Genomic DNA, 24807 nt, shown 5'->3' with positions numbered 1-24807 from the left:
ACCCATTGATAGTCGTCCCTAACAGTACTGCGCCTGAACTTCCTCGTCGCGGTCTGAGTCCGCGCATGCGCTTTGAGGAACACCGATTCGAGCGCATGCGCAGTTGGCAGGTCTTGTCGCTCGTTAAACTCCCTCGCAGTTCCGCATCAGGGCCTTTCTCACTACCGGGAACACAAATGCTGTGTGTCGGCGAACGGCAGCAGCGGGCGGCTACTGGCAGGCCGCGCCGCATTTTCCTTCCCGTCAAGCTCCCTCCCCTCCCAGCCGTGACGTAAGAGGAAATAGAAGCACCCGATTGGTCGCGGTCCCTGCCAGTCACTCTTTATTCCCGCTGCGCTTGCAGCAAGCTGCCGGCGGTGGGCGGGAGCTCGTTGTGAAAACTATAAGGTCATTTGAATTACGCTAGCTAAAAGGTTTCATCTCTCACAATGAAGCTGGAAATCATGTCGCGGATCGGCATAATGAACGGATGATGCTCGCCCGGTCAAAGTCGACACGCTCAGCCAGGCCAATCGGAGCGGAGACGTTGTTGTCTTAACAACGACAAAAGGGAAGGCGATCCCCGGGTGCGCGTATCTGTCTCCACGCGCCGCTATCAAGCTGAGCCGAGCGGCCGTGCGTGAGGGGAGAGGAGGCGAGCAGCAGGCTGGCCTGTAAGCAGATCAAGGGGCTCGGCGTCTGGGAGGTCTTCTTTGGCACATTACACGCTGTTTCGGAATCAGGTGAGAGGCATTGGTGCGTGTGCGGAACAAAAGGTTGACGTGATGATGACTGTGCGCTCGCCCTCTGTCAACCTTGCGGGCGATCAGTGCGCTTAACCCATTTGACTGAGCGAGCTCATCCCGCCACGTTACGCAGCCACGGCGGCGAACTGCACATCCGCCGCGTCTCACGCTATCAAAACGCACTGCGGCCCCACCGAGCAACGACGCATCCACCCGCAGCGTCTAATTGCGCACGGCACCACCTCCGGGCCCGTCCGCACGGTCTCGACAGGCCCTGCGTGGAAGCCCACATGGCACACTGGGTGCCAGCCCACAACCGCAATATGATGCTACGCGCCTTTTAAATTTCCGGGTGCAACAGCGGCAATTGCGATGACTGTCTTCCGCTCTTTTGCTTTGCTCGCTCCTCACATTGAACGCTTAATGTGTTTCCGAAGGAATGAGGAAGGCAGAGAGCTCCTCTGTGCAAGCTCTGTGACTAATGTCATAAGAATGCACCCTTCCGTGACGCTCAGATAAGAACGGTCCAGCTGCTGCGCCATGATGAAAACTTAGACTTGATCCAGAGATGTCACCGGACACTGTCACGACACACCAGCGACCTCCACCAAGGAAGCTCGGGTTTCCTCTGTGTGCCGGCTTTGTGTATATGCTGGGTTCACAAGCTGTAATGTCAAACCAAGTTCCTCTATATGAGCCCGATTGGACTTTGCGGGGGAATATTCAAATTAACATGACAAAAATCACATTTTGGATGCATCTCTCAATTACCTTTTGTATCTATTTAGATTGTAGATTGGAGCCTTTTAACAGTTGACAAACGTTTCAGGCTTGCCAGAGGCTTGCGTGCTCTTTCTGTTTATAGCTTGCCTACGTTGAACCTGAAAGATTGCATACAATCGGTCCCAGAACACTGGTTGGCATCAAATTTGTTCAATTTCAAATCTGTCTTTCTCACGATAAAACCTTTTATGAACTATTTTGACATTGTTAACGGACAACTGTAAAAAAAAATAACTGTAAAGTACTATTATTACGCTGCCCCTAACATATCTGATTGTAAACATTTTTAACTGCCTGCAAGTGTAAAAATGAACCAACCCCTGTAAAAACATCCATCCAACCATTTTCTATAGCAGTGAACATCCTTGATTGGTTGCCGGCCAAACATAAGGCACATATAGACAAACAACCATTCACATTCACACTGATTGACAGTTTAGAATCTTCAATGTCCCCCCCCCCCCAAAAATGTAAACCAACCTGTGTCATCAGAATCAGAATCAGAATCAGAATCATCTTTATTTATCACATTGTCTTAGAACGGGGATGTTTGTTTTGCTCAAATACAGCACAATAAAGAGTCTTATCTCTTAAGTAACCTTGCTTCTACTGGGGTGTTTGCCACGAGATTCACCCTTGTCACAGCCTTCACCCTTTCACTGCGTGTGCGTATGTTGTTGCAGGATGCTGCGTTTCGCGTGTTGCACGGCCCTGCTGTTCGTCTTGAGGCTGCTGACGAGCCTGCCCTGGTTCCAGGTCCTGCCCGCCATCCTGATATTCTACCTGGGAAGCGGAGGATGGCGCTTTCTGCGGATTTTTGTCAAAACAATAGGCAGAGACTTGCAGTAAGTTTTGAAAGGTCCTGTGATTTGTTTGTGTTTAAGTGCGCATGAGGAATCTCATTCATGTATTTCACGGATGCCTTTCATGTATGTTGCGAGCGTGAGCTAAAACATCACGAGGTAGGAGTATGAATTTGCATCATCATCGGCTGCCCAGAAGGCGTGGATTAACAGACATAGATTCATTCAAAACTTTGTGACAGACCAGGTTGCTGAAATATGGCAGTTAAAAAGTTGGCAGGAAGAGCAAACCATTCTTCCACAAAGCCAATATTCACTGTTGTTTGTCTTCAATCACTCCTCTGTTTGTAAAAGACAAAATGGTCTCTTGTTAGAAGGAAGCCAAAGTGAACTAACCAGTTGTAATTAAGTGGAGCCAACTGTCTTTGTGTTTTAAAGTAATCGTAAATACGTTCCGTTTATTAGGTATGCTGCATAATCTGTTGAGATGCAGTTCAAGAGTTGTATCGTAATAATTCCCAGTCTTGAGTCTTGACTGATAGAGAGGTATTCCTTCAACAATGGTTATTATTGAGCTTGTAGTTTGCAGTGGTGTACATTAGATAAGATTATCCTTTATTGATCCCCACGGTGGAAATTTCTATATTTTACAACAGGGTAGAGTAAAACAGCTCACAGCAGATTGTTAAAAAAACAGCTTAAAATAGCAAATAAAAAACTAATATAGAAGATTAAGTGACATCATTTGTGTAGCAGAGTCGATCTGTTGGTAGTCAGCAATTATACAACTCTCTGTCTGTTATCAGGATCTTTGCACCTTTGCAATATCAAGTGCAATGTTTCCATTTTGACCCCGGACCCACCCTCTCCTTTTCCGCCTTGCTGTAATGTTTTATGGCAGATGTCATTATCGTCATTATCCTACGTAACAAATGACCTTTGTTTTTCAAACATGGAGCTCAAGGTGAGACCTGTGGCACTAAAGTCCATCCATCCATCCATTTTCTGAGCCGCTTCTCCTCACTAGGGTCGCGGGCGTGCTGGAGCCTATCCCAGCTGTCATCGGGCAGGAGGCGGGGTACACCCTGAACTGGTTGCCAGCCAATCGCAGGGCACATAGAAACAAACAACCATTCGCACTCACAGTCATGCCTACGGGCAGTTTAGAGTCTCCAATTAATGCATGTTTTTGGGATGTGGGAGGAAACCGGAGTGCCCGGAGAAAACCCACGCAGGCACGGGGAGAACATGCAAACTCCACACAGGCGGGGCCGGGGATTGAACCCGGGTCCTCAGAACTGTGAGGCTGACGCTCTAACCAGTCGGCCACCGTGCCGCCGGCACTAAAGTCATAAACTTCATTATTTGGAAGTGATTTGGATTGGGTTAAAATGTTCGTGATTGTGTATTCTTGTTATATACATCCAAGCTGATTTGACAAAAATATAGCTTTGAGTTTCTGAATTTTACTTTTTTCACTTAAAAAAAACAAAAAACAAGTACTGAAAAAAATAAGGGATAGCCTTAATAACAATATTATATTTGTAATGAATATGTACTTCTCATTTTTAAAATCAACGTAGTCAGTGTTTAGACATTTTTATGCAGAATAAAGAAACATTCACATGTGTGGTAATAACAGTAATGTACTTGAGATCTAAACAGGAGCCACAACATTTTCTTTTTATTTTTTTCAAATGCTTGGTTTGTACATCGAAACTGTAATTTAACACCTTACCCGTTAATTTAAAGTAGACTCTAATTGCACTTCCCTCCATTTTCATATAGAAGTACCTTTAAAAAAATCCACCATTTGTCAAATATCTTGGAACGTAATATGGTCCTGAACTATTTTAATGAGCTATGTGCCGAAGCACAGAACTGAGAAAGTAAATATGCAAATAAATACAGTGTACTGTATTACCATCATCACGCATGAAATTAATACGCAGTAGATGCAAGACTGGTTGGCATATGTATGACCACTGTTCAAATTGGGCCATATTCTCCTGTTCGAGTGTAAGTCTATTTTTTTATTTTTATTTTTTTTAATTATTCATTTACGTGCCTGACTTACGCACCTTTCAGCTACGCACATTCTCCCGTCCAGACTGTTCTGACACACCCACCGTGTGTCATCTGGAAAATTGTGCACAGGCACCAAAGAGACGCGACTCATTGAAGTCTGAGGCAGGCTGTAAATCATGGAGCATGGGGTTTTCCTGAGACCTGGAAATGTCCTAGAAATCCATCCATCCATCCATCCATTTTCTGAGCCGCTTTTCCTCACTAGGGTCACTGGTGTGCTGGAGCCTATCCCAGCTATCATCGGGCAGGAGGCGGGGTACACCCTGAACTGGTTGCCAGCCAATCGCAGGGCACATACAAACAAACAACCATTCGCACTCACATTCACACCTATGGGCAATTTAGAGTTTTCAATTAACGTGCATGTTTTTGGGATGTGGGAGGAAACCGGAGTGCCTGGAGAAAACCCACGCAGGCATGGGGAGAACATGCAAACGCCACACAGGCGGGGCCGGGGATTGAACCCCGCTCCTCAGAACTGTGAGGCTGACGCTCTAACCAGTCGGCCACGTGCCACCTCCTAGAAATCCATTTGGAAAATATAACACACTTTAAAATATGAAAATTCCTTCCGTAGTGGATGTGCTGTCACTAGTGAGACGTGCACACTCCATCTAACACGCTACATTTTGAAGGCGAGCACGTGTTTTTTATACTGTATGAAATAAATCCAATAAAAGTAATTCAATCAGAATACTTTGCTTATGACTAAATGCATGTTTTGAGGTACATCAATATAAAAAAAAGGGTGTGTCTGCTGTTCTATAGGTCAGCGGTGCCCTGCAGCCTTCCTTGCACCACAGACTGCAGGTGAATTACTTTAACATATTTGACAACCAACATAGAAGTAAATAAAAACAAACGATTCAACATCTAACTCATCATTGCGCTATTACGATGACTTTAATTCTTGTAATATTGAACAATGCGCTTTCCAAAAAAAGTCCAAGTTACCAGCAGCATGTTTGAAGCAGAAAAGCTCCTCTCACTCCCAAGGTGAAATAAATTCTTCCGGCAATCATTTTTGCCAGTGGAGGAGTTCAAGTATCTTGGGGTCTTGTTCACGGTTGAGGGAAAAATGGAACGTGACATCAACTGGTGGATCGGTGCAGCATCTGCAGTGATGCAGACTTTGTATCGATCCGTTGTGGTAAAGAAGGCGCTAAACTGAAAGGCGAAGCTCTCAATTCACCGGTCGATCTACGCTCCTACCCTCACCTATGGTCACGAGCTGTGGGTCGTGACCGAAAGAACAAGATCCTGGATACAAGCGGCCGAAATGAGTTTCCTCCGCAGGGTGTCCGGGCTCTCCCTTAGAGATAGGGTGAGAAGCTCGGTCATCCGGGAGGGGCTCAGAGTTGTGCCGCTGCCCCTCCACATTGAGAGGAGCCAGATGAGGTGGCTGGGGCATCTGATTAGGTGAGGTGTTCCGGGCATGTCCCACCGGGAGGAGACCCCGGGGACAACCCAGGACACGCTGGAGAGACTATGCCTCCCAGCTGGCCTCGGGGCGCCTCAGGATCCCCTCGGAAGAGCTGGATGAACTGACTGGGGTGAGGGAAGTCTGGGCGTCCATGCTCAAGCTACTGCCCTCGCGACCTGACCTCGGATAGGCGGAAGAAGATGGATGGATGGATATTAAATTAACATTTTGAACTGAACTACTAAATATATAAAGTTGTTTTCACTATACAGTATTCAAATGTACTGAGATGTACAGAGCCCCCAAAGGGAAATGGAAGAAAAATAAAAAGGGTGAAGGAAAAAGTTTTCTTCTTCCAACTTTTTTTCTCCATGTTACATTAGGGGCTTTAGTAGTGTAGAGATGCACCTGTATAATTTAAGCAATTGGAGGATGTCCAGTGGGATACATTGTGACCGTCTACAACCCTTCATTTCCATTTGAAACTGTTGTACTAACAGCTGCTAATAAGTTCTTGCTGTTTTCTTTTTCTTTTTCAGCGCGGCAGCAGTGCTGTTGCAGGTCAAGATGAACGTCAAACGCCACCTCCGGGAGAAGAACACTATTCCCACCATCTTCGCTGAGACTGTGGGGCGTCACGCAAACAAAACGGCGCTGATCTTCGAAGGCACCGGTGAAACGTGGACCTTCCGACAGTTAGACGAGTACTCCAACCAAGTGGGCAACCTGCTGCTTCAGCGTGGCTTTAAAGTAAGGCAAATCTATAGTTGTAAACGTCCGCCTGTCAAATCTCCCAGCAGTTGGACACCCGCTCTGCTTTGTGTGTTTTCATCCTCAGGAGGGCGATGTGGTGGCCATTTTCATGGAGAACAGGTCCCAGTACGTGGGTCTCTGGCTTGGCATGGCCAAGATTGGAGTGGAGGCCGCTCTCATCAACTTCAATTTGAGACTAGAGGCCTTGGTGCACTGCGTAACCATTTCCAACGCCAAAGCGGTAGTGTTTGGATCCGAATTGATTGATGGTAAGTAGCATTTGCTCTCTATCATATCAGGAACGCTAGCAGAGACACTTCTGGATACATATGTTTAGTGATCCATTTACAGTGTGCAATGTGTGTTGACGTACGTTGCTCAGTACTCTGACAGGAGACCTTAAGTGGAGCACAGAAAATGTACAAAGCTCATATAAGATTGGCGGCTTTGGAGGGGATGTCTCTTCAATATCAGTCACTGGAGCTTTTAAATGGCTCATGGATTAAATGAAGGTATGAAGGGGAGGAATATCACAACACACAACATTGTGTTAAAAGACTGAACTGATCAGAGAACAGAGGAGGTATGCATTAAAAAATTGGGAGTGGCTGTGTACAGCTAAGATGTGCCATACCGCTGAATGATAGATTTGCATAAAATTTGTCTTTAGTGTGTCAGGTTTTTTTTGTGTGCATAATGCAGGTCACCGTTTTATTTAAATTTTATTTAAAGGAGATATAGATGTCTTAATAAAATGTTGTACGTTCTTCAGTCAAAATACATAAAGGATAAAGAATTGGAGCAAACTTATCATCCACTTATAACACTGGTAGAAATTTCTCTCTTTTTTTCGGGCCTGGTTCTATCTCTAGGAGTAGAGGCAATGCTCAACCCGTGCCCCTGTGCTGCTGAGTCAATGAAGAGTACGAGTTTCATTACCATGATGACCGGAAAAGGGGCTAGGGAGTTGCGTATAGGCAAGCGGGTACTTGTTGACATACTGTATGATTGGAAACATTGTTTTGAAGTGATCCTATGATAGGATGTTTAAAAGAAGTTCCCTTCATTGACATTGGAGAAAATAAACAATTGATCGATTGCTAGTTTTCAAATAGACAATATAGTATATAATGCATATATAAAATACAGTGTATACAGTATCCTATTTCTAATGCTATGGAAGAATCTCCCTCGAAAGATTCAAAACTGCTGTTTCAGTGCCGGAGTTGTGCCATAGGTAAATGTAGCTCAATTTTGCTTAGCTGACGCCATGTTCATCTTCAAATAATAACAGAAGAAATAACCTGTAATATGATGTCATCGCTTTACCTGCAGTATTTTTGCTTTTAAACATGAGAGGCTGCATTGGAGTTGGAGAACTGCAGCCCAGCATTGTAAAGTGCTCATAAATTAGTCTTTTACCACCTCGTGGTGCTTTTTGGGTGCCTGCCAAATGTTAAAACAAAAACGGTGCTGATGTCAGCTAATTTGAAGAGTGATTTAAGATGGCTGCTTTGCGCCGCATCCTCAACCTGTTTTTTTCTTAATGGCGGCATGCATTTTAAAGGTAGTACAAGGGAACACGCAAGCCAATTGGGGGCAGCTTGTTTCCTAACAGAGTGATTGGGTTGAATTTCATTGTCCTGAATCTGACATTTATATTGTACCACATGCTTGGGTTTCTGAATTAGGATAATAATTGTCCCTTGTTTCCTCCAGCTGTGTCCGAGGTCCACATTTCAATGGGGAAGACGGTGCAGATGTTTTGTTCTGGAGACTGGGACCCCAAACGGGTACCGCAGGGTACCGAGTGCCTCGAGCCGCTGCTTGCCGCTGCTCCTTCGCACCTGCCCAGTCGACCACAACGCTGCTTCACGGGTAAGGAGGCCACGCCCGGGAAATCATACCCAGCGATGTTTGATGAAATTTAAACGGGGACAAAAATTGCTTGTGTACAAATAGTTCTCTGGAGGGCCTGCCCGCACATCCAGTGTGAAATTACCCAACCAAATAGATCTTTTGTTTGCTGCCTTTATCCAAAAATGTTCTGATTTTTGCCTGAATTTGGCTTCACAATTTGGCTAATTTACATACTACTGCCTCCACACATGTGTGGTTTCTGGCTAGGCTGGGCCAAGATCCCCCATTCGCAAGCGACAACTTATTACGTCAAAGCCAAAAGGTAATCACAGCTGCAGAGTTAGCCCAGATTAGCATTATCAGCATTGGCTTCTGATAAATACAGATGCGCGAATGTTTGGTAAAGTTGTCGACGTGGGGCTGGGGGGGTATTTGTCTTTGGCGATGTGTCTGCTGCATGTGTTACATGCACAGATTCACTGCACTAATTTTCAAGTGTAATTTGGCGGCTTGGTGATAAAATGTTGCCTCCACGAATGATATATACAGTCATGGTTGGCAAATACTGCCAATTTTTAGCCAGGACTCTATATTATATTTGAATAGGCGCTGGCTTTTTTCTTCACACTCTGGGCAAGTAGTTGTCCTTGCACTGTTACAACTAACTAGCTTTGCTAAATATATGACGCTAGGCAGACTAAGCAATGCAGCGAATAACTTTTGTGATCTATTATAACCAAAGTCAAACAAGGAATTATCAAGTACAGTATAAAAGATATAGATCTATCATCCAGGGCAGGAAAATATACTTACATATAAATACAAAATATTAAATCTATTTCCCTTTTATTGTGACTAACTCATTTGTTATCTTAATTAGATGTTTTAGTCAAAGAAGAAATAGCTTGCATCTCCATCCACACAACCTGAATAAAAAATATCAATTTACTCCCTATCTGCTCACTTAATCTTTGCCTGTGTAATCAGTGATGACAACGGTGCAGTTGCGTTGGCAATAAAACTATTGACCTTCGCCCACATACTTGGTAAATAAAGGTCGTCCGAGCAAACGTCTTTTGGATCAATCAGTTTAGGGTTTGATCAGAGTGTGTCTCTGTTGAATACACATTTTTTCTGTCTCTATATGTGCCCTGAGATTAACTGGCGACCAGTACAGGGTGTGATCCGCCTTTCACTCTAAATCAGTTGAGATAGACTCCGGCTCCCCCTGACCATTTAAGGAAATGGTCATTTGAACTATTCAAATCTATTCAATCTAAACAATTCATCCCATTCTGTGTCACAGGGAAATTGGATTCTTTCCAGCTGACTTAAATTGGTAGGCGGGCACACCTGGGGTTGATCACCTGTCAATTACAGGAATGACACATAAAGACAGACATTTACACTATGGGCAATTTAAAGTTTTCAGTGAATTTAGCATGCATGTTTTTGAATCTGGAGGCCAGAATACTTGTAAAGGAAAAAACCCACGCTAGTCTAGCACAGGTTTAACATGTAAACTGCACACTGAACGAATTTGAAACGTTAACTATTTTGTCAACTACTGTGCAGTGTCACCCACATACAGAAAACATGTTAAGATAGTTCATTAAAAAATTACTGTGAGCTCAATACTCTGTTTTCCAGATCGCCTCTTCTACATTTACACGTCAGGAACCACCGGGATGCCGAAAGCTGCCATTGTTGTGCACAGCAGGTAGGTAGCAAGTGCGCTGCTAAGACCGGAAGCTCCAGACTGATTGAGTCATGTGGCCTTTTTCAATGTGTCAAGTAGCTAAACATTGTTTTGACTTGACTCACACGTTCCTCTGATCACAGGTATTACCGCATGGCCGCTCTAGTCTATTACGGTTTCAGGATGACACCAGATGACATCTTGTATGACTGCCTTCCACTCTACCACTCTGCAGGTAAACACACTACTGTATATGTGACTATATAAAATAGCTTTAGGGCACATTAAATGAAAAAGGTAAAATATTTAGTTTTGCGCTCTGGCTGACTATCTGTCATTGTTCATCCCAAAAGGGTTTGGGCGGGGTTGCAGAGTTCTTCCGTAGCAAACTCAACTGACCATGACTTTATGGACTGGGTGTGGTACAGTCATTCTGGATCAGAAGTGGCCTTCCCCAAACTATTCCAAAAAAGATGGGATCATAAATTGTCCAAAATGTCTTGACAAGACCAAGAATTAAGATTCATGGAAAATGAAGGGGTTTAAACCAACCTCTGATGTATTGACTAAGTGATGTGTCCCGAGACTTTCTTGTTTGTATTGTGTAATTCATTTCTAATATTCATTTCTCTCTGCTTTTTTTTTTTTATCCTGACACGACATTGGTAAACTACTACTTAAAACATTAAAAAAATAAAGCCAAACCATACCCAAACAGTCTTTTTTTTTTCCACTTTTCCGTGTACCACTTCAAGTGTGTTTAATTTTACTTTTAGTTTCAAATGCCTTCAACTTCAATGTCTCCAAGGTGTCTAATAATGCAAACTTTTTGCCAGGTAACATTGTGGGAGTGGGCCAGTGTATAATCCATGGCATGAGTGTCGTCCTCAAAAAGAAGTTCTCTGCCTCCCGTTTCTGGGACGACTGCGCCAAGTACAACTGCACCGTAAGGAAACAAACAAGTTATTATTATTTTTGTTTTCTTAATGTGTTTTTCATTGTTGTAAGATGCAGTTGCCATATCACCTTGTCCCTCAGATTGTGCAGTACATCGGTGAGATTTGCCGCTACCTGCTCAACCAGCCAGTTCGGGACATGGAGAAACAGCATTGTGTGCGCATGGCGCTAGGTAACGGCCTACGTCAGTCCATATGGGAGGAATTCATGACGCGCTACAACATTCCACAGATAGCAGAATTCTACGGAGCAACTGAGTGCAACTGCAGCTTAGGAAACTTTGACAACAAGGTAGGCATGTGAGACGGGAGTCACTTAAATACTTGAGCTCTCGTGAATGGATGTGTCACACTTCGACCCTGGTTGTCCAAATGCACACAATGCGTTTAGTTAGCATCTTTCTGCATATGTGAACACTCCAAACTCAGAAATGAATCAAAATGTCATCTCGTCTTAATGGACCAGAAAAAGAACTGTCCTTTTGTAAAAATAACTCAAAATTTAAAAATGTTTTCACTCAACTCTCCCAAATAATTCCGTTGTTAGTAATTCAAAACGGCGCACATCTGAACGCTGAATATTAACTCAGACTCGTTAAAAGCTAACCAAACTGGGATTACCTCAGGAGAACAGAAAGTGGTTTAGGTTGACATTATTATTTGTATTGAGTGAGGGCCAGGGCTTCTCTAGCTTTTGATATTTGGGGTGGCTTAGCCCCCCCCCCAAAAAAAAAAACATTTGTCAATGGGGGTGAATTTTAGGGAACCCACAATTTATCTTAGGGGCGCTAAAACAATAAATCTTTGCCATAAGCACATACTACCAAATAATTTTGTGGGTGCTTGAGAGGTTTTTACGCCTAGCGACGCCACTGACTGACATTTTATTCCACTTGAAGTGGACCACAAAGGTTGTCTTTCATATGGACCTGCAATATGAAAAGTCCCTTTTCTGATGGTGCCCTTTCTGTTTCACTTTAATAGGACAAGTTGTTTAAAAGGCATGTAAACCAACAGGAAGGGGACTGATCTTTTTGCATTTGCACTCCTACAATTTACTCCTGGTTTAATAATATTCATCCACTAGGGTTGTGGGCATGCTGGAGCCTATCCCAGCTGACTCTGGGCGAGAGGAGGGGTACACCCTGAACTGGTCACCAGCCATTCGCAGAGCACACATAGAGAAACAACCACTTGCACTCACATTTACCCCTACAGGCAATTTAGTCTTCGATTTACCTACAATGCATGTTTTGGAGATGTGGGAGGAAACCGGAGTACCCGCAGAAAATCCCCGAATACACGGGGAGAACATGCAAACTCGACACAGGCAAGGCCGGATTTGAACCCCGGTCCTCAGAACTATGAGGCAGATGTGCTAACCAGTCGGCCGGTGTGCAGTGGCAATGTAAGACTAAGTAAATTTGAATTGTTTTGTCTCAACATTGTACTGGATAAGTGAACTACCTGTAACTTCTCAAAGGCTATGAAGACTGCCTCAGGATTTTTTTTAAGCATTGTGTGCATAAAAAACACCAGACTAATTGCTCTGAATTCATTAGATGTCTGAACGTATGGAGTATGTAAGAAAAAAACCTTAAATAATAATAATAAAATAAAAGGTTTTGGGGGGAAAAAAGTTTTGATGTTGATGATGTACTTCCAGGTCAGTTTTGACCAGACTAGTAACAGGGTATCAAGAGTTTTACTTTCAGATTAGTGTAAAATATTAACACATCAAATCAGTTCTATACGGTTTGCTATGAAGTTCCGAAACGGGGTGTGAAAAGGGAACAAAGTTCAACATTTAAACAAACAAACAAAAAAAGACTTCTTACAGGTTCCGTTATACATTTACGCTGCTGTTTGGTAATCTCTAAACACAAGAAGCGGAGGGAGAAAAGTTCCTCAAATGGACATTACACCCATAAAAAAAGAGGTGGTCATTAAATTAATTCAGGAACGAAATAAGTCAGTGTAACAACACGGATGTTAGAATGATGCTAGAATTACCCTGCCTACCCTTTTATGGTCTTCAGTGTCCTGTTAGGGCTTTGTGTTAAAGAGATCCTTTCTTCTGCTTCTTTTTTGTTGTTGTTGCGGGGTTGGACTGAGGAAGTCAGCTTTTGCACCCTTTGTTTTAAATGACTTTCCTAACATTTGGTGTTGCGATGTCCTGCAGGTGGGAGCGTGCGGCTTCAACAGTCAGATTCTACCTTTCATCTACCCCATCCGACTAGTGAGGGTAGATGAAGAGACCATGGAGCTCATCCGAGGGCCCGACGGCGTCTGCATTCCCTGTAAACCCGGTGAGGGGATTTATTATTACTGGATGTGGCTGTATGAAACTACACCAGTGAACACTAGTCCGCTAGGACCTCACTTTCCCAATGTCCATCTGTTTAGGCGAGCCTGGTCAGCTGGTAGGCAGGATCATGCAGAATGACCCTCTACGCAGATTTGATGGCTATGTCAACCAATCGGCAACCAGCAAGAAGATCGATCATAGTGTGTTTAAAAAGGGAGACAGTGCTTATCTTTCTGGTAAGTATGCACCGTTTATCCAGTATATGTACACGATTGTATAATTGGTGTCTCCTCCTCTCACCAGGTGATGTGTTAATCATGGATGAGTGCGGCCACATGTACTTCAAGGATAGGACAGGAGACACCTTCCGCTGGAAAGGAGAGAACGTCTCGACCACTGAGGTGGAAGGGACCCTCAGCAGGCTGCTCGACATGAAAGACGTCGTGGTCTACGGGGTGGAAGTACCCGGTAAAGTGTGAAATACACACAACACGTGAACCTGCCTGATAATACAATCGACACCAATGATTCGAGAGAACAATCCTTCGCAATTTTGTGCATTTAGGCGCAGAAGGGAAGGCAGGGATGGCCGCCATCGCTGATCCTAATCATTCCTCTGACCTGGACAAGTTTGTGAAGGATCTGGACAAGGCTCTTCCTCCATACGCCAGGCCGATCTTCCTCCGCTTTCTACCAGAAGTCAGCAAGACTGGTAAAAGAACTCTCTCTTTAGAAATTATACAGTATATGGCTGCACATCAATAAACAAGAATATGGATGGAAAGTTCATTTATTTCAGTAGTTCAATTCATAAAGTAAAACTTATACAGTCATTAAACTAAAATAACCCAATTCGAATACTTTTTAGAAGATCTATTCATACCCAATTTCTTTATTTTAAATGATTTTCAATATTATGTAATATTCCCAATTTCTTTATGATAAATTTGGGGTTTTCGTTCAGAAAAATAAAGCCATGGAATATTTCACTCTGTGTGTCGTGAATCAGTGTAATATGTGAGTTTCACTTTTTAAATTGAACTACTAAAATCAATTCTCACGAGACTCACAATACTCCACAATGTTCTCATTTGTTAAGATTCGTTTTGAAAGTACAGTCATGCCTTGATATAAGAGTTTAAATCGTCCCATGACCACGGTCCTAACTCAAATCATCATGTGTAGAAATGAATGGAAATGCCATCAATCTGTTCCAGCCACCCACACCCCCCCCCAAAAAAAAACAACGAAAAATGTTTGTAATGTTTTTTGATGAGGACAAATATCACTCTATAGTATTAAACTTCATAAAAACATACAGTACTGACAATTAAATAGAATTTGAAAGAAACTATTTTTGTCACACTTTCTCCTGCAATGCACATTGTGCTGCTCAGTCTGATGTATACACCTTGACCACCTGGGGGCAGTATCAGAAAGACATGCATACAAATACACTGTACTGTACTCAGCATAAATATTAGTCGTTCTTCGCAAGGGATATGCCTGTGAGTAGTGTTATATTATCTGTCTACATGTGTTGCGCCCAGGTTTGTGTTCAGATATCCATTGCTTAAAGGGTAACAACACCGTTACATAGATGCTAATTGGGAGCCTGTGTGCCTATAGTGTTTCCCATGTATGCTAGTGGAAGCCTATGTGGTTGTTTCAAATACACATGTAATTATTTTTTTTATGTTTAGTTTTGACAGTAACCTCCAGCTGAGAGTGACAATAAACAGCTTGAAGCCTCTTTTTGGAAGAATATTTTCTAATTTTATCTGCCAAACTGCTGTTCGTTCTGAAGTGAGTTGAGTCACCTGCTGCCATACAGCGGTCATATTTCGTTTGTGCTCGTTTGTGCTCGCAAGTCAAATTGCCAATTGTTTGAAAAGGAATAGGAAGGAGTATAAGCATATTTAATGCTAACTCAATTATCAATATTAAATTACGAACATATAGTAAACTACAAAAAAAATACATTATAATTATTTTTAAAAGTTTAAATACAGGTCAGCATCTTAATTAGTGATTGGCCTGGCTGCCTAACAGTCGAGATGTTCTGGGTTTGAATTTTGACTCCGCCTGTGTGGAGTTTGCATGTTCTCCACGTGCTTGTGGTTTTCTAAGGATACTCCAGGTTCCTCCCACTTTCTAAAAACATGCATGTTAGGTTAACTGAAGACTTTAAATTTTCCTTAGATGTGAATATGAGTTTGATGGGTTGTTTGTCTTTTTGTGCCCTGGGATTGACTGGCGACCAGTCCAGGGTGTTCCCCGCCTCGCACGCAAAGTCATTTGCACAAGCGCTCTGGAAAATAGATGGATGGACCAAGCTTAAAGTCAAGAAGCTCTTGGTTTAAATCTAAAAAAATAATTTTGAAAAAGGAAATTACTTTTTATTCACCCTGTATACTACCTCCTCTTTTGTGTGGATTCCAATTTGTTTGAAATATTGACAAATATTTGCATGTCATCTCAGGAACGTTTAAATTCCAGAAGACGGAGCTTCGTCGAGATGGCTTTGACCCCCGAGTGGTGTCGGACAGACTGTTCTTCCTTGATTCCAGTAGAGGGCGCTACGTGCATCTGGACGAGGAGCTGTACCGCTCCATACTTTCAGGGAAACATAAATTGTGATAACGGAGCTTCCCTCGATATCTCCACCTATATGTATACACACGCTCACACACAAATGGATACAAAAATGAAGAGGTATTATGTGATCAAGATGGAAAGTTGCAGCAAATGAAATGGCCACACACATTCCCACATCCCCAAAGCGACTTTTTGGATTGCTACATAACAAGCTGCAGCGCTCCCTTCATCCCTGCTGAAGTCTCCCTGGCAAACCCTCAGGCTACCTCAGTTAACACACACACACACACACACACAGCGGCATAAACCCAGTAACCAGATAGCTCTGGTAACTTGAAACCAATCATCACAACCACATTGAGTCTGTATTGGACCATGAAAGCGTTGGAAGCTGGAAGCACCCCAGGACCACCCAAAAAGTACCGGGAACCACACAGACTTGAAGGATGCTAAGAAGGACTGTGGCCCAGAGAAGCTGCTTCTTTTGTTTGTTTTTGTCTTTGACTTTGTCTGGCAAAGAGGTTTCAACTGCACTATAAGCCAACAGTGGCAAAGCTATTGTAGCACACAGTCTCTGCAGCCTCGTCGTGCACATTCCAACTTTGGCCAACACGAGGCAACGTGGCAAAGACATCAAGTGTTGAAGGGCCACTCGACTCGAGTACAATACTGCAAAAAAAAAAAAAAAAAAACACCCCACAGGAGCTGATGTGAATCAAAACTTTCAATTCAAATACGTTGCACCAAATATATTTAGTTTGTTTACATATTTAAGGAAACATGGAAGTTATTTATGTTTGTCATAGCCATGAAAACATCTTTTGTTTTGTTTGTCTGTTTTACATCTCCCAAGCTTTATTTGTAGGGAGAGTCGTGCTGCAGAAAGTACATTCAAGTGGTTCGTTTCGGAAATACAAAGGAATAATGGGAACACTGAAAAGAAAAAAATGTCACAATGAACTCAGAATTACAAGAGTAAAGTTTTTTTTTTTTTTTTTTTTTTTACAAATTAAATTACAAGAAAAAAGATACAGTTTAGGGGGGAATAAAGTTGCAACATTACGAGTACAAATTTACACGTGTCAAAATTACAGTTTTTTTCGCGTAATGTTTTTCATTAAATAATTTGGCCCATTCTCATAAGAATGCAACTTTATTCTCTTAACATTGTCTTAATTTTTTCTCATACTATGACTATCCTTGTAACATAACATTACTTTCTCAACAATCAAACTTGTGACGTTACATTTTTCTCATAACATTACCTTTTTTATTCGCATAACATTGCAAATCTCACTGCAACATTGCAATCTCTTAATATGACCAATATTAGAACTATTATCGTTATTCTGTTTGGACAGTAAATTTGTTTTACTAAGGTAAGCTTGTAACATCAGGGCTTTCTTCTCATAAAAGTACCCATTTTTTTCTGATAATATGATTATCCTGGTAACATAACTGTTCTCTTAGTTTTACAGAATTCTTCTTGTAATATTACAACGTCATTCTTGTAACGAGAGAATGAGGAACAGGAAAATGGGGAAACCTACTTTTCTCGTATTGTTGTGACAATTCTCTTTACATTATAACAGGGTATTTGTTGTACAATTACCACATCATTGTTGTAATATTACCACATTTTTCTTGTGATAATGACTATTCTAGTAACATAGCTGCTTTAATTTCTTAATAATACTACTTTACTGTTGGAACATTCCGACTTATTTCTCGTAATGTTATGACTTCATTGCTGTAGCATTATGACTAACAGTATGACTCAATTCTAGTAACATAAAATTACAGTTAGTTTCTTGTAAACTTTATTTTTTTGGCCTTTATCAAAACATTACAGCTTTATTCCCCTTGTTTTCCCTCAGAATGTTTGTTCTTTTCAGTGCGTCCGTAATATTCCTTTGTTCATAACTGACTTGAGTAACGCAGTGCTGTGCTGCTTTGTTAGGGTAGACTGACCTTTCTGTGTCTGTTTGAAGACAATATACACTAAGTGAAGAAAATAGAGTTATAATGAGCACCTTCAATTTAGCCGACATAGATCCAAAGAGGGTCGGTTGGAGTAGGGAAAAACTGGGAAATTCCAAATATCTTTTTTTTTCTTCTTTTGTTTTTGTTTTTTTTAAATAATTGTTTTATTTGTGGCGGCACGGTGGCCGACTGGTTAGAGCGTCAGCCTCACAGTTCTGAGGTGCGGGGTTCAATCCCCGTCCCCGCCTGTGTGGAGTTTGCATCTTCTCCCCGCGCCTGCGTGGGTTTTCTCCGGGCACTCCGGTTTCCTCCCACATCCCAAAAACATGCATTAATTGGAGACTCTAAATTGCCCGTAGGCATGACTGTGAGTGCGAATGGTTGTTTGTTTCTATGTGTCCTGCGATTGGCTGGCAACCAGTTCAGGGTGTACCCCGCCCCCTGCCCGATGACAGCTGGGATAGGCTCCAGCACGCCCGCGACCCGAGTGAGGAGAAGCGGCTCAGAAAATGGATGGATGGATGTTTTATTTGTGTTTGCAGTGGCTGTCATCAGAGGTTGTAGAGGCATGAATGAGTGTCATCAACCACTAGCAGAGCACTGAGCCTTAATGTGGTTCACACGTCCTGGAAAACACACATACCGGTACACACACACACACACAAAGAGTGGTTCTCAAGGTCGCTTTCTTAATTCAGCGCCTATCTTCAAACTTTTCGTCCCTTTGTCATCAAATTCAAAACTTGTAAGCTCGGGATTTCACTCGTGAGAATTTTGCGCCGGCCGTTGATGTCAAGCGAGCAAAGTTGCGGGCAAAAGTTGAGCGAATGCTTCCAAAATTCTTTCGTCCAAACTACAAAGCTTGTTTTTCAAAAAGTCGTCCCTTGAGTTGTCTTTGGGTGCTTTCACACTCGCACCTCATGCACTCTAGTTTGTTTCCCCTCTTGGTGTCCTTTGTTTGGTGCAGTGTGAACTCGGTAATGGAACTAGGGTGCAGAGTCAACAAAACTCAGGATCCAAACTCAACCCCAAATAAACGACTCCACCATATTGTGCTTTTAGCGCAGTTTCACTCACTAAGCCATCCAGGCAACCTTCTTTCTGTTTCTGTTTCTTGCGACCAATAAGATGAGGTTTGTGGCTTGTTGTGATGCATTTTAGTTGGCTTTTTTACCGTGTGACAGGAAGCCAAACTGGGGGAAACACTAAGCACTCTTGAAGACATTTTGTGGTCTGCTTCACATCCCACATGTAAAACATAGCTGTTCTTCCCACCCTCATTGTGACCCCTTTAACATGTGACCATATCCCGAGGAGCCAACACTCCAGCCAGGGGCAAATTTGTCGCCGCTAACCCCCTTGCTGCCTTGTTGTCAGTTTATGTTCTTTAATGATGAGTGTCTCACGAATGTTCTTTCACAAAAATTGAAAAAGGACGGCGATGTATGTCAAAGTTTATGTCAGGGGAATACTTGAGGGCTGTTAATGATGCTTCCGAGACCACCAAGGTCGCGTGTGACTAAACAGCCTTTCAGGAGAAGCACTCTGAAATGGATGTTTCCATTTTTTTTAATTTTTATTTTTTTTAATGATCGTAAATTATTATTTCTGAGCAACTGTTAATTATATTTTTGATTGTTCCATTTTTTTTTGTATTTTACATGATATGTATGTGAAACTTTTGAGCTGTGTGATTATTTGTGGGTGCAAAAGGGGACAGGGTTAATGCCTGAGTGTAAGAAAATCTGCTGCAGACGTCAGTCACATTTGGATACAACATTTTTTTTTTTTAAATCTCTGAAATTATTTCATGTTAAGATATAGTTTTGAAAAGTGTATGGAGATTTGGAGTTGTTGGACCAGAGAAGGTGCACATTTTCACATAAATAATTTTTTTTTTTAAATAACCAAATGATAAAGAATAGCAGTACAATTAATATTCACTTGTCACACTGGTAGTTCAAATCAAACTGGTTTGGGGGGGCAATTCTGTCTCATGCAAAGGCTCAGTACCAGTTTCAGTTTTTGTTTTTTCATGATGAGCATTGAATTTAGTGATTTTTATTATGTCACCTGAATCTTGTAGAGATGTTAACCCCTCCTCGTCCAGACTGCAAATTAAAAGCCTATGCTCAAAGCCACCACTGCCTAATTCAACCATACACATGTACACACACTGTTTAATTTTACATTTGATGGGTATTTGTATACAAGGAATACAAAGATGGGGTTTTTTCATATGTTCCCTTTAAATGTTTTATTGTGATGTCATGAGGGATGAATTGAAGTATAAAATGTCCTAAAAATGCAACATTACATCTTATGATTGTGAATTGTTGGAAATGTCACTCTATTTCTATTGGCCTATTAAAAGATTGTAATTATCTATAGTATATTCACCCTTTGTGTTTTTAATTGTTCTTACCAACATGTAACACATATAAGCTAGTGTTAACATTTTTTTTTTCAAAGTAATTTAATACAATCTGCAAGACTTTCAATGAAGTTCAATACATCAGTTCATACGAACTATAACATATAATTATGTTTAAGCAGCACTGTTGTGTCTCTCTACTCCCTCATGGCTCTATTCAACACGTCCAACCTGATTAGACTTTTTCTTTCTCTTTTGTGCCCCAGTAACATCAAGTGATGGGTGTTTGTACGTGAGTTTTTTTAAAGGTTATATTTGTTTCGTTTTGAAATATGTCCCTGCACATGCAGCAGCTCGCAGCTCATGCAGTGTATGGAATATAAAAGGGGGGAGGTGTGTGAGGTGTGCTGTGTGTGTGAAACACACACACCGATATCCTCTTATCGTTGAATAAAAGTACTGTGTATGAGTTTCAAGCAAAATGAGAAAAGGTATGCTGAAAAATGAAAAATCATGAATAAAAACTATTTAAATTGTTGACGTGGGCACTGGGTGGTGAATGATACATCATGATGCAGTCGTATTCATTCCTTTCTCCCGTATGGAACAATTGCAATGAACATTCAAGGGTCAAACTGTAGCCATCAGAGCCTTTATTAACAGTACGGGCAAGGTTTTAAGTAACATTTCAACATTTATAACAGTTGTATGACTAAGGTTGGGCGATTTGTCCTTAAAATAAAACCTCAGATGTTTTTCACAAAAATCACAGTTTTAATTTTAATTCTTTTTCCTTCCCTTTGTTTATAGAAAAAATGATGATATTCAAAACAAGTTTTGCTTTATTTCTCCTAATACCAAATAAGCTTTGGAACTGTTCAAACCCCCCCCCCCCCCCCCCCCCCCCCCACCCCTGCATTAGCTTACAACAACTTTCACAGAAACATATGTTTTTCATTACAGATAAGAAAATAAGTGTGTACTCTTGGAAAAATGTCCCTTCAGTCAAAACATGTTTGCAAATTTGTCATCATTGTTGTCAGTCTGTTTTCTCTTGTAGAGTTGTACAGGTGAGGGAAGGCAACATCGGCAAAATATTTGCAACTTGGAAGCACTTACCTCGGTCGAAAATTTCCAAGATGTTGACAAATCACTGCTTTTCAACGTATAAATGTGCGCCGTCGTTGGCAATGTTAAGTGCGACTGACTTTGTGATGGCCTTTCACCAGGGTCCTTCCTTGTCATACGGAAAATAATCTCCAACCCAAAAACAATGTTTAATTGATATGGCTCAATATCAGCAGTCTCTTGGGGGCACCTACTCGTCACCAGCCAGCAATATCTAGGAAGAGACCCTATGAGGGGCTTTTCCGACACATTATCATTGCCGTTTTTAAAGCAGTGCCATTGTTTTGTCATTGACCTGGGCCAATGTCAGCCGTCCCCTTCAGCTCGGGGGCCATGGGCAATCGCCTGTGTTGCCTGCCGTGTCGCAAGCTCTGCTGGGAGGTGAGTCTCTTCACGTTCATACTAAGGACAGCTGCGTATTCCGTTCTTTTAGTATTGATGTTAAATTATTGTCATTGTGGCCGTTAGATTAAGCAGCCAGCACAGTAAGCACCTTTTTCGTATCTGTGGTAATCGTCACACTTTTTTCATTTGCCATCACTGCTACCCAACTGTGGGGAAAAAACACTCACACAAGAAAAGCCAAAGAAAAATAAATACAAACGTGTGAATTAATAATTTTGTTTCTCACAAAATTGAAGTCTTGCACAATCAGGTTTTTTTGTGTGACTTTTTCAATGTTTTTATCTTTCACAACATACAGGTGAATTTCCAAATGCTGCAATCTTTAAGGTGTTTGAAATAGGTGGCTCCACTGTGCCTCCATGGAAAATGCTAACTTACTTTTAGTAACACTGGGCTTTCTGTGCCAGGCAGAGAAACATAACAAACTCTATTCACCACGAAAGTTTTCCTTATTACAACATAACTCCCCGCGTCTAATTAGCTACGCTCATTTACAGCAAAGAAAACACTACTTGCCACAACACCTCTAAAAAGAATCCACGACTTGTTATGTCTCCCAGACTGTCATGGGTGTGTGTTCCGGTTGTTGTCTTCCCCCTGTCTCGTACACACCTGCTCCTGAGAGCATCTTCCCCACCTGTGCCTCGTTTACCCTAATTACCCCTTGCATTCAACCTCGTGTCTCATTCTTTCTGGTCGCCAGTTCGTTGTACCCTGTTGTCACGTTCCAGCATTCCTTATTTCCACGTCACTGACTCATAGTAAGACTAGACCCTGTTCTGATTATTGACCTTGCCTTTTTGGATACTGTTGCCTTTTCGGATTGCCTGCCTGTGTACTGACCTCTGCCCGTTTATTAAACCTCTCTTTTTGAAACTCTGCATTTGAATTGGAGTCGTGCATTTTGGGTCGTGTCCTTTGTTCCGTTCATGACACAGACTTGTAATTTCACTCCATCTCCATTACGTGTCTGTCAGATATGTTTAAATAAGATAACCTTTATTACTCGTCCCACAATGGGGAAATTTGCATTGTATCAGCAGCAGTGGTGGCTAGAGGAAATTAAAAGAAAAAATGCATGCAAGGAAGATATAGTATTGTATATGGTCTAGCACATTACCACGCAATATACAATATGTACGTACAGTACATGTGCACAGTGCAGAAGGCAGAGAGATCATGCAGTACTTCTTATTAAGAGACCATAGATGGAATAGAATAGAATAGAAATGGAGTTGAATTTTCATCAGAGAAGACATTTGTGCAAGAAGCACAATGCATAAACTATACAATGTTCCGGTTGCATACTCTGACCGCTGCAGGCACGAAGGAGCGGCGGAATCTCTCCTTCACACATAGTGAGTGAGTAAAAGTCTGCCACTGAAGGAGCTGTGCGTTTGCAGTGCTGTCAGAGTTTCTTGGAGGGGCTGGGCAGGGTTGTCCAGCATGCATGACAACTTAGCCATCATCCTCCTGTGCCTCACTGTCTCAGTTGAGTCAAGGGAGCAGCCCAGGAGAGAGCTGGCCTTCTTGACAATTTTGTCCAGTCTCCTTTTGTGCCGTTGTGCCGCCAGCCCGGCAGACCACTCCATAGAAAAAGAGCACTGCGACCACCGAGTCATAAATTCTTCAGGAGTGTCCCTTGAACACTGAAAGCCCTCAGCCTCCTTAACAGAAACGGTCTACTCTGAACTTTCTTGTAGAGAATGTTGAGAGACTCTCAATGTCCATTCCCTGGATGTTCAGCAGTGCAGACGAAGCGTGACGACGCCTGCTAAAATTCACCAGCAGCTCCAATGTTGATATGGAGGCAGATTTTCTGGCAACAAGTTATCTGTACCCCCAGTCGTCTTTGTCAGTAATGAGGCCGACAATGGTCGACAGAGAACTTCTGCAGGTGACCGGTAGCGGTGCTGTAGCTGAAGTCCGTGCTGTAGAGGGTGACCAGGAAAGGAGCCAAGACAGCTCTTTGTGGTGCCCCGGTGCTGTATGTCAGACTTTCAGTCTGACATACTGTAGTGGATTGGTGAGGTAGTCAGTAATCCAACCTGTTAGGTGATGAGCTACCCTTGCACGCTTCAGTTTGTCTCTCACCAAGTTGGATTGTATTACATTGAACACACTAGATAAGTCAAAGAATGTTATCCTCACAGTGCTGTCAGCCTTCTGCAGGTGCTCCAGTGATGTATGGAGGAGGTAGACGATTGCATCTTCCACACCAGTGCCAGGCCGATAGGCAGACTGAAGTGGCTCCGTCTTGGAGCTCACAAGGGGGCGCAGGTGGACAAGGACCAATCTCTCTAGGGTCTTCATCAGGTTAAAGGTCAGCACCAATGGCCTGTAGTTGTTGAGCTCCTGTAGGGTGGGGGGTCTTTGGTACTGGAACCAAGCAGGATGTTTCCCACAGCTGAAGCTTCAGGCTCAAGTTGAACATGTGGTGTGTGATTCCACACAGCTGTCCCATGCAGGATTTGATTTCTTATTTGGGTGGTTGTAAGGGACAAGGCTGAGCAGATGGCTGGTGTAGCCGTTGAGGTAGTTGAGTGCTGAAGGCTATGGAGGTGTGGGGGTGGAGGGGGTCAGACACAGCAGGAGCAGTTGGTGGGGACAGCAGGGAATATATGTAAAATTGTTTATTTTAAAAACAAAAAATATTCTTTTTTTTTTTAATCTGATAAAAGAGCCCTGCTGTGATAAATTGGCGACCCCCACAAAGGTGTCCAATTACCTAAAGATACCACAAGATGGTAACAAAGCACCACATGAAGCTCCAAAATTAATTTCAACATAGTTCCTCGGCATAAAGATGCCAAAAGATGGCGGCAAATTAATACATATATTACACAGGGTTTAGGCCTGATTAGAAAAACAGCAAATAGGTGATTTTTGTGTGTGTGTGCAAATAACAGTGACTAGGTTGT

General features: G+C 42.4%; 1 protein-coding gene across 1 annotated transcript; it reads left to right on the top strand.

The window, feature by feature from the left end:
• Positions 1–20891, top strand: slc27a4 (solute carrier family 27 member 4). Its single transcript, XM_061800029.1, has 14 exons — positions 1–722; positions 2192–2353; positions 6362–6572; positions 6661–6844; positions 8295–8453; positions 10086–10155; positions 10278–10369; positions 10971–11080; positions 11173–11382; positions 13273–13399; positions 13497–13634; positions 13702–13866; positions 13964–14110; positions 15881–20891. Exons 2-14 carry the CDS (start codon positions 2193–2195, stop codon positions 16036–16038), a joined length of 1932 nt encoding a protein of 643 aa, XP_061656013.1. The 5' UTR covers positions 1–722; position 2192; the 3' UTR covers positions 16039–20891.
• The last annotated feature ends 3916 nt before the right edge of the window (positions 20892–24807 follow it).

The sequence above is a fragment of the Phyllopteryx taeniolatus genome, chromosome 15 (assembly GCF_024500385.1).
Source record: "Phyllopteryx taeniolatus isolate TA_2022b chromosome 15, UOR_Ptae_1.2, whole genome shotgun sequence".
Taxonomy (NCBI): domain Eukaryota; kingdom Metazoa; phylum Chordata; class Actinopteri; order Syngnathiformes; family Syngnathidae; genus Phyllopteryx; species Phyllopteryx taeniolatus.
Note: the sequence above shows the minus strand (reverse complement) of the source record. Positions and strands in the feature narration are given on the sequence as shown.

Coding starts and splice junctions, on each gene's coding strand:
- slc27a4 (XM_061800029.1), top strand. CDS start 2,193: ATGCTGCGTTTCGCGTGTTGCACGGCCCTGCTGTTCGTCTTGAGGCTG. Junction 13,400..13,496: donor CTGCATTCCCTGTAAACCCG/GTGAGGGGATTT, acceptor CCATCTGTTTAG/GCGAGCCTGGTCAGCTGGTA. Junction 14,111..15,880: donor ACCAGAAGTCAGCAAGACTG/GTAAAAGAACTC, acceptor ATGTCATCTCAG/GAACGTTTAAATTCCAGAAG.